The sequence below is a fragment of the Ipomoea triloba genome, chromosome 6, assembly GCF_003576645.1.
Source record: "Ipomoea triloba cultivar NCNSP0323 chromosome 6, ASM357664v1".
Classification (NCBI taxonomy): Eukaryota; Viridiplantae; Streptophyta; class Magnoliopsida; order Solanales; family Convolvulaceae; genus Ipomoea; species Ipomoea triloba.
In genome coordinates, this window is record NC_044921.1 from 20,536,641 (window position 1) to 20,547,092 (window position 10,452).

General features: G+C 35.0%; 1 protein-coding gene and 1 long non-coding RNA gene across 8 annotated transcripts; one reads left to right on the forward strand and one right to left on the reverse strand.

The window, feature by feature from the left end:
- Nucleotides 1-262: 262 nt before the first annotated feature.
- Nucleotides 263-3,304, reverse strand: LOC116022048. Of its 2 annotated transcripts, none has more exons than XM_031262594.1 (3): nt 3,159-3,304; nt 2,894-3,058; nt 263-687 (listed from the first exon to the last, which is right to left on the reverse strand). In XM_031262594.1, exons 1-3 carry the CDS (start codon nt 3,205-3,207, stop codon nt 563-565), a joined length of 339 nt encoding a protein of 112 aa, XP_031118454.1. In that variant the 5' UTR covers nt 3,208-3,304; the 3' UTR covers nt 263-562. The 2 variants fall into 2 exon arrangements, with proteins under 2 accessions (XP_031118454.1, XP_031118455.1); XM_031262595.1 differs by lacking the exon at nt 263-687 and adding an exon at nt 1,131-1,349.
- A 723-nt stretch (nt 3,305-4,027) lies between these two features.
- On the forward strand, nt 4,028-9,780 carry LOC116022747. Of its 6 annotated transcripts, none has more exons than XR_004099284.1 (4): nt 4,028-4,076; nt 5,564-7,733; nt 8,205-8,998; nt 9,187-9,780. It is a non-coding gene; the product is annotated as an uncharacterized LOC116022747 (long non-coding RNA). The 6 variants fall into 6 exon arrangements; XR_004099283.1 differs by having other exon boundaries at nt 4,029-4,076; nt 5,564-8,741; nt 8,911-8,998; XR_004099285.1 differs by having other exon boundaries at nt 4,029-4,076; nt 5,564-8,336; nt 8,618-8,998.
- The last annotated feature ends 672 nt before the right edge of the window (nt 9,781-10,452 follow it).

The following is a 10,452-nucleotide window of genomic DNA, read 5'->3' on the forward strand; positions in this document are numbered from 1 at the left end:
ATACTTGTCAAGATGACCCATTTTGCATTAGGTTCAAATTGCATGCCTAATAAGAAATAAACCATTTGTTTATGAAAGTGCAATCCTTGTAGTTTATCCTACTGTGTAATCATTAGGACAAATTGTTCAATTATTTATTAATCAGCCAAATCTTAGAATCCTAGAGAATATTTCGTGAATAGTATCTGTAGGCCGGCTCACAATTATCATCAAATCTTTTGTTATGATTTAGCTAAGCCCAACACATGATAATGCTATAGTATTTGCATGAAATTGTTCAACTTTTGTATTAAATACCATACCCAAAAAAGATTTGATTTAAAACAAGAAAATGAAATTCAACCCTGTAGATTTTGAACTCAATAAAATTTAATCAATTTCAATCCAAGCGTAAGTAATACTCCCTCCCTGTATGGTTCTTAATTCTTATCCTCATCAATGCATCTTTTCTCTTCAGGATCTCTTGCCTTCAACTTTCTCTTCTCCAATAAACATTACAATATGAATAGCTCATAATTTCCAGTCTCCCATATCCATTCTACCACAGGCTGCACTAACGGAATTACTTATTTTCAGCAGCTGGGGATGTGCATGCATTGGCAGCCACAGCAGACTCGCTAGGAACCTGTGATGATTCTACTTTCCCCGTGACATCGTCTTCCTTTTTTGGCATCAACAAGATGTAAGCTACACACAAAATCAAGCAGCCATAAAGCAGATACCAACACCAGTAGTACATGTAACGGTCACATATGTAAAAGGGTTTATTATTGACATTACAAGTCATAACGATTCAGTTTGACCAAGTTTGTGGATGTGCAATCGGCCATATCAAATTAGGAGACTCAACGATCCAGAGTTAGTGAGATGACAAGCAAGTCCTAGACAAAAGAAATAGTAGTCCACGAGAATAGTTTACTACACATTAGTCAAAAGATTAATGTTTAAAAAGAAAACAACTTTTTCTTAGTACTATTGACTCTATTACAAGGTAGTATCTGTTCTATACTTTCTCTATATGTTGCAGCCCAAAAATCAATACCTTACCACCAAGGTTCAATCTTGTGACCTTTCCTCAAGGAGAGCCACAGAGGTGCCATCTGAGCACAAGGTGCTTGACAGAAAACAACTTTTGTTATGTCACTGAAATTACTTTTATTTCAAGACATCCGATTTGGAGGAGACTGAACTCTTAACCTTAAGATTAATAGGCCTTGCCTTGCTCACTTGAGCCGACAACCATTTGTCTTTTCTTCTATTAATTCATGAACCATGCACATCTTTTCCCAAAAATTACTCTTCCCCAAAATATTGGTTGCACAAATAACCAAGTTCAGAAGTCGGCATAACTGCATTTGACAAGAAGAAAACCACCAGAAAGAGCATTAGATTTGTAATCTATTACATTTCTTGTTTTCTTTTACAGTATTTACAGCTTTACCCTCACACTGGAGTTTCAAGTATTTTATTTAATTACATCCTTAAGAAGAAATAGCAAACTGAACCTTGTGGATTTCCCACCAAAAGAAGAAGAAAACTCCAGGCCAATTTTCCCAAGTGGTATGCCCATATGCCTTCTTTTCATTTGGTTGCAGTCATCTTATATTGCCAGACTAGAAGCGCGGACGTTTGTTGGGGAAGAACAATAGGTTAATAAAACTTAGAAAAGTGTATAATTAATTTTAAAAGTATACTCTAAGTTGAGAATGGGAACAACGGTATAGTGTTTCCATACAAGCTTTCACTCTTGTGGTACAACACCAGAATCAGGGAAGCCAATGGATGTTTCTTTTAGAATATAGTAATTTCTAGAATGAACAAGAGAAATTCATCTATAATTACCCTATTGGATGAAGAGTTACTAGTATCCTAATGTTTTCTAAACAAAGAGATTTTAGTAAGAAACATAAAAAGTTCTAGCTAAGCACAGTGATGGTGCCAGGAAGGCTTTAAATAATTACATCCATAGTCAAATTTAGCTCTTTATGGAATGAAATTCATATGCCTGATCCATACCTCTTGCAACGGCAAATTATTCTGTGGACCTATGACCACCTTGCAAGGTATACCCGGGTCCAAAATACACAATTTACATATTGAATGTTCACAATTTATATACCAAATGTTCACAACTAAATGTTTACAATTTACATACTGAATGTTCACAATTTGAATTGTGAACATTTAGTATGTAAATTGTGACGGTCCACCTATAACTATTGTCTTGCAACCCTTACATAACAAGAGAAAGATCAGGTAAATAATTTTTCTCCACCTGATCAGTACAACACTACTACTACAGCCAAATGTCTTCAGCATCTCTGAAAAGATATGCATTTCTTTTTCACCCAAGATTCAATTTCATCATCACTCCACAAAGTTAGCAGATGACCATCAAATTTTTGTCAAGAAGGGAAAATAAGTCAGAAACCATGAACTCTTTTCAGTTCCATTTTTTTTGTTGGTGGCAGAGGAAGGCTGACAGGGTAATTAAAGTATTGAACATGAGACAATTAGCCACAGTAACTATTAGGAGCCTGTAGTGAACAATGCTATTTTATTTCCTAAATTATATGCAATTCATTATGAGCAGCAAAACCACATAACATGCAAGTCTTAGATCTCTTTAGAACTAGTGAATTCAACTTGAATATTGAAAGAAAAATCCCTAATCTTTAGTAGCCTGGAAAATAGATTATTACATTCAAATCAAAACTGATTCCATTCAACTCAAATCTCATCAATAACAAAAGCTGTGTGATTACAAGCGAAGCACATCTAAATTTACTATGAATCTGCTAATATCGCATGAACACATCCATACACGACCACATGTTATCATCATATAATAGTAAATGATACGGAGCATAAAATTAGGTAGAGGACGACGAACCTCCCAAGGAGAAATTGACTGTCAAGAGCATCGGCCAGAGGAACTTGTACCGCCGAGCGAAGGATTCCTTTGGTGGTCGGTATGTCGGCGGTGTAGGCCTACTCCCCGTTGACGTCAACGGCGCCGCCATCGAAGACGACGAGGATGCCTGCTGTTTCAGCAGCGCTGTAAAATACAGAGTAGTAATAACAGATCAATCGTCATTGCGGCTAACAATATTTGGAAAATAAAAATAGAAAAATTAATATGCTGCGAGTGTCGTTACTCTTCTTAGGTTTGTCCATGTAGAGCTTTGGAGTATCTTCTCCACTCATTCTTCTTTAGTCACTGTACACTGAATCGCCAGTCAGCCCTCCATCTCCATTTCTCCTCCAGTTCTTCGGTTCTTCCCCTGAACTGTAATTACCTTCAATCTTTGTGCAAAACGACACCGGTTGGGCGCTTCTTTTAGGATTAGTACGGCGCCGTTTTGGGTAGGAGTCCACCATATAATAATTATTTTAGAGTGTGTTTGGAAACCCGAAAAATGATTTCTGCAAAACATTTTTTGTGTTTCCCGTGTTTGTATGTGTCGGAAAAATTAATTCTTCCTTTGATTGGAAAAATATGGCTATTTTAGGAGAAAATGACTTACGTTAAAATTTGACGGAAGTAATTTTTCACTAGCACGTGGGACGGGCTGAATATTTGATTAATGAGTTAAATTTTTAATTAATTGATCCATTTTCTATCTCATTAATAAAAAATATGATTCGTCTCACGAATTAAGACCCGCGAGATGGTCTCATACAAAATTTTACTTTAATTATTACAGACACATAACTTTAATAATTATAATAATTGTTAATTGCAAGTATATAATATGTTAATTGGAGACATATTATGTATACTTGCCATTAACAATTTATGTATTCGTAATTATCAAGTTATATACATGTAATTATTATGTTACGTGTTTGTAAAATGCGTTAATTGTAAATAAATAATATTTGAAATAGAATTTACAATACAATTTTTGGTATAATAATTGTTAACCAAACGTCCTGAGTATCATGAACCTCGGCCCAGTAGTTTTCTTCGTACTTTGGGCCATCCTCAACCAAACGGGCCTCGTGAGTATAGTTCAGCCACCGTCCCAATAGCTGTCTCAGGCGAGAACGCAACATTCCCGGCCATCTCTAAGGTACGATGCACCCACCTAAAAAACCTGTAATTGATTATCCCTCAATTCTGTAGATATATTCTTGCTTATGCATATATTCTTGTAGCTATCTTCTGATACTACTTAGTTTTCTTCTTTCTGTAATTTGTTTGAGCTTTGATTCAGTTCAATAGATTGTGTTAATAACTAATTCAATCCGCACGTCCTTACTGGCTTACATTGGAGAGATATTGCATTCTCGCGTTGTTCTTGATTTTGTTTCCTTTTTTTTTTTTGGCTGTACTTTTGTGGCATTAAGTTTTAAGCAATGTGATTGTGTGATAAGTTGGAGATGAGTTTAATTCATTGTCATAGAAATATAGAACAAGAATGAGTACTGTACTTCATCATCGCGCCATTCAGTGAGAAATGCCTTTACATAAACTGAGTAATGTCTTTTTGGTTAGACCAACTACCTGTGATTTGAGTGGATGGAAGGAGATGTCTGTTCATTTAAGTAAGATTTTGGATTGAGTTTTGTAAATGTTGCAAACTTGCAATAAGCATTAGGAGAGCTTTCCCAAATTGAGTCCAACAATAGCTCAACTTCAAAGTAGTAAGAGCCTATTGCTATCGGTTACTGGCAGTTTATGGTACCAAAAAAATAATAGTAATAATGTGTTAAGTGTATTAATATGGAAATGAAGTGCATTCAAGTTTCAGGTTAATAACAGTCACTTCAACACAAATACATCATGGGCAACTAGTGGAGTGTGATTTGGCTAATGGGCTTTTTCAGAATACATATATTTATTGATGATATGCTGCAGCTTATCTGTGTTGGACGTGGCTCAGCTTTTAAAGCTAATAATTATGGAGTAATTTTTTCCATAAGCAGAATAATAAACATCTGCAGAGTGTCTTAATAAAGGAGGTTTATCTCTGTCAGCAAATTTGTAACTAGGCTTATAGAGGGTACTTTATAAGGGAGTACTTTAAACTTGTGTGATTAAATGTGAAAGTAAATAAATACATATAAGTGATTTTATGTGACAAAGGAAAGAGAAGGGTGAAGAAACTAATCCAGCCAATACTTTGCAAAGCTTCCCCTTTGTTTAATACCCAAATTGAGCATGACCAAATGCCTATTCTGAGTCATAATGTCTTAGTGTCTTTCCTTATCTAACTTATACTTCAAGTTATGCATGGATTCTGAATGTGAATCAGATTAGAGTTCAACTATTATACATTTTGTAGAACACTTTTAGTGCTTTGCTAGTCTTATACTCTTATTTATTTATTCTTTAGTGGAGGTCAAGGCTGCTAATCATAACAATAAGTCTACTGCATGCGTTCCTACACTCTCTCTATTTTGAATTTTGTATTTATAGTTGTCCTTCATTCTCTGTAGAATAGTTCCCTACAATTGTGTATTCTTTGTAGTATATATTGCTCTATGTACTCAATATTACGATTATTACTCCATGAACTTTGATCATTCATTCTCTGAGCTTTACACTCTTCTTCAGGGGCAGATCCAGAAAAATAGCTGAGTGGGGGCGAAGTTCAAATGATTTGAAAATGTCCATAACAAAGGTTTTCATTTGATGCAGTAAATATTATACAGAATATTTTGTTTTTCCTTTCTAGTTTCCTTGTTCACACAATACATCCAATCACATGATCATTGATCACAAAACCATAATCATCAAAAGCTATTGAAAAGAAACCAGAAAATGGGCTTTAAAAGAGTAAAAAATGCTCATGAACAAATAGAGAAACAACAATCTGTAAATTAGGCAATTTAGGCTACTAGAATACTGGAATTTAGGCTATTGGAATAGTGAAATCAACATTAAATATATGGAGTATTTAATTTAATTAGTATTCTAATTGGGAGTACCATATGCAGTATATTAACAGCAGTACAACATACATGGACCAAATTTGAGAATATATAGTAAATATACAAAGATTATACAAAAATTGATAAAAATTGGGGAAATATACATTACATATTCACATATATGAACAATATACAGAGAATACATAAAAAAATGTTGAGGATTGAAGATTTAGGGAATTTATGGATTTAGTGTTAACTAATTAAGAGAATAAGGTTGAAAATTGGTTCGAACCTGAGCATTTGCAAGTTGTTGCTGACTTGCCAGAGACCTGGAGTGCCAGATGACTGGACGACGGTCGGACGGTGGTCCCTGAGAATCTGAGATGTCTAAGTTGCTGAGAATTTGGGATGAGCAGAGAAGATGAGCTGTGGGTCGTGGCTGCAGCAGTGCGTAGTAGCAGAGGAGCCCAGGAGGAAGTCATGAACTAAGGTAGAAGAATGAAGATGAGTGGGGGCAGCTGCCCCCATGGTGGATCCGCCACTGCTCTTCTTATTACCTTCAACAATTAGTTCTGGGAAACAAGGATCATCATGGTTGAGTAGCTGTTTACAACTTTTTATACTGAACAAGGAAGCGCACAATGGGTGTTTTATAACTCAGTTCTTTGCACATTTTTTAAGTCTATCAAATGCTCAGTATAGTTTTGAATATGATGAAGTTCAAGATATATACAAATGAATGTAAACCAGTTAATTGATCTGATTCAATTCAGAAAATTGAACAAGCATATGTCCACTTGATGCTTTACCGGTGTAGTATTTACTAGCCTTTTCTGCTGTTTGGGACTGAATTTGTTGTGCATAGATCTCTAGTTTCTTTATACCTTTAGTTTAAGCTTGCTGAGGAATTGTTTTTGTAAATTTCATTTTCTATTTGTTTGTTGCAATTGAGGACGTCATCATATAACCTAGTCTATGTAATTGTATTGTTTATAACTTCCAAAAAAAGTGGAATATTTGTTAACTCTTTCTTGCTTAACTTTCTTTCAGTTGAAAAGGACACCTTAATATCCTAGGAGAAAGGAGGAGAAGAAATAGAAAAGAGTGGATCTCCTTTTGTTTCTTTTTCCTCACCGTTTGTGTGTGTGTGTGTGTGTGTCCATGATGGCAGCATCTGATGTGACATAAGGACTAGCGCATATTTTCAGCTCACGGAGCATACTAATTTTTATAAATTTGTTATTCTGACTATTTGGGAGATCATGCATGTCTTTCAGCTTCTCTCTGATGCCTGATACTTTTCTTTTTCTTCTACCATTACACTTTTCTCATTATTTCTTGTGTGGATGCATTCTCTCCCTTCTTGTATTATCTCATGTTCTTTTTTTTTCCTGCGTGTTCTATGATGGACCATAGTTTCTGCATGAGCAAGGCAGATTTAAGTGTTCAAGTAAAGATATATCCTGCTTATTTTTGCTGCCTCAAAATGTAGTCACCTTTCATTGCAATGTACACCAACTTCCTATGCATACTTCATTTGGGCCTTTGAAGTACTTTAGAAAAGATTTTATCATCTCAAAAGTCGGATAATATGTAGTTGCCAACCTTGCGTATAAGAATCTAGTCTTTCAAACCATTTTGCTTGTTTCCTTTATTTGCAGCCTTGCCTCCTCCCAACAAGTAGGGAAGACTACTATTGCTTCTGATATTTTCTTTTGTTTTCTGCCCCTACTCCCCTAATACTTTTTTGGGTTACCTGTGATTTAATGATAAATTAATATTCCATTGTGCAGGCCTGCAGGGAGCTTTGATTATTGGATTGGACTCACATAATACATGTATTTTATGTCAAGGTGAATAGGTGATTGCATAGATTAACACAATGTTCAATCAACTTGAAAAAAGACATTCTATATTGTCATGAAGCAGGTCAGCTTGTGCAAAACCAAAAAAAGGTTCCATGAACCTCAGAGCAATTTTTGTTTTTTCCTCCTTAAATGTTCACTTCTATGATTTCTATCTTATACATGCTTGTGGTATGCCTTTGATCCAAGTGTGTGTTTCCAAAAACTTGGATTCAAAAGCACCAAACTCTATTCTTGTGCTGTAGTTGTCAACACTTATACACCCTTAGTTATTAAAAAAATGCTTTAAGTTGGTCCTTATTCCTTGCAGTAATCTCTAGGATTATTGTTCATCATAATTAGGCCAAGAAAAAAACCTAGTAAATTTCTTTTGTTCCTTACTTTGTGAAGGTATTTGTTTTCCTCCATCATTTCCCCGCATCAGGATATTTTATATCATGCTAAAAATAGAAATTACAGGAAAGATTCAAGTGGATATATTTCCTGTATATTTGCCTATCCATGATATCCTTCCTAAGCCGGGAGTGACTGTGATCATGGCAGTGAAGGAGATAGTATTTGCATCATGGAGTGGCCCAAGACCATAAAAAAGTAAGGCTTCTCTTAAATGTGGGTCCAAATCCTTTTCCACTTGGTAGAAAGCTCTTTTCATCATATAACAGTGTTCTGAGTGCATGAACTCTGAGGCGATTATGGAACATATTGGATCGCCTGTCATTACTGATTGCACTTGCTTAGATTGATTTTCTTAAAGGATTGCATTCCAATCTTGAGGACTCTCACCCGCTGTTGTCATAGAGTCTTGGTAGATATGTTTTCACCATTTAACTAGCTTGATTTTCTTGTTTTAACCGAGGTTGTTTTCACCATAGCTGACCGGTTCAAACCCAGGAGTTTGAGGTTCGAACCTACGACATTTCGGCTATAGATGGACTACTCTTACCACCTGGGCTGGGGTTACCCCAACTAGCTTGATTTTCTTATCGAGATATATTGGTAACCATTTAACTAGCTTGATTTTGTGCATGCCTTGATGATGAGAACTGAATGAATTGATTAATTACATAAGGTTATGTCCACGCAAGAATAGCACCACTTGGGTTCTCCAAAACAAGAAATTTTTGTGGGTAAACTTAATACTAATAAAGTGATGAACGGTGGATAGGGAATTCACGGTGGTAGCGACCGAGGATGTAATGGCAACCTACCTTCAAGACGGTTCGTTTAGAAGAATTGATAGAGCTTTCAGGAGCGTAAGTATGATCACAAAGTTACAGATTACAAGAATATATACAAAGTAGGAAACTCAAGAGACTAGAATTACAGAGTCATAACCTAACTCAAATGCACAGAGTCCTGTGATGTGTCACTTTGTTTCTTGTCTTGAATGATAAATGTGAAAGGCATATATGATGGCATTTTAATTTGCTTATTCTTGCAGAATATATTGTGGATAGCAAATTCTTATCCATGTTTAGAGAAAAAGCAGAGTATTTTCCAAGCTGGAATGTTGATCCACAAATGGATGATTTTGAAAGATTTGGATAAAAGCAACCTTTATTCGACGAGTACGTAAGAATGAGTACGACGTTATATTATCCACAGCCGGCACAGGGATCCTTGGAGACATTGTGTGGTGATAAAAATGGGAGATAGCATTGGAAAGGCCGAAAACCCCACGCTATCGTCCTACGACAAACTTGTCACTATAACTTGCAACTGCTGAATTGGATTTATTGGTGGTTTCCCTTATGGGCCCAAAAGGTATTCAAAAAAGCCTGCCATGAATATCTGCAATTGTTATTTTATGAATCTGCATCTATTACAATGCAATATTTATTTATAAACTAATTTTCGAATTCACAACCTAATTAGAAAATTTTAATAGTCGAATGTGATTCATGTACCAAAAGTGAAATTATTATTTACATAAACATTGTGTTATAGGAGTGTCGTGATTGTAGTGTGTGACGAATAGTGTGAATGGTTGTTAATCATGTTACATCTGATTTGAAATATATATTTATTACTACCCTATCTTTTATACAAAAACGTGTATTCTTAAAACATTTATAATAAAATAATTATTTAGCAAGAAATTTTAGGCACTTATCGTATAGGAATGTAGGATGAGTAGGACGACGATAAGATCCAGGCCACTGGTTGTATAATTATGAGTAGCACTGTCGACGCAACTATCAGCTGTTTATATATGCATGCAATGTGGATACAACTTCCACGTTAACAATCCTATCCAACCAAGATAAACTATCCTACTCACCAACATAACTTATTAGCTAAACATATATCTTTATTCCCAAAGCTTTCTTGCTTTAAAAAAAAAATTATTTTAAACATTACTACGTACATATATTATTTGTATCAAATTTTACATTATCTAAAAATACATTTGTGTATGATTTAGATTTAAAATTTTAATAATGCTATTATAAAGTTTTTTTTTTTTTTTTGGTTTTAAATTGAAACAATCCAAGAAAATAAAGATATTCAAACGTGGAATAATGGAATTTTTTAGGCTAGGTCCCAATACTGAAAAGTGCAAATTGCTGGCCCTTCTTCTCTCCCAAAATGTGGATAACATCTTCTTTTGTATATATATATTCACTGTACAGCTTCACTATATTCATTTCAATTCATATTTTGTGTTGGTATGCTGATAGATTGGGACTTGTGACCTACCCAAACC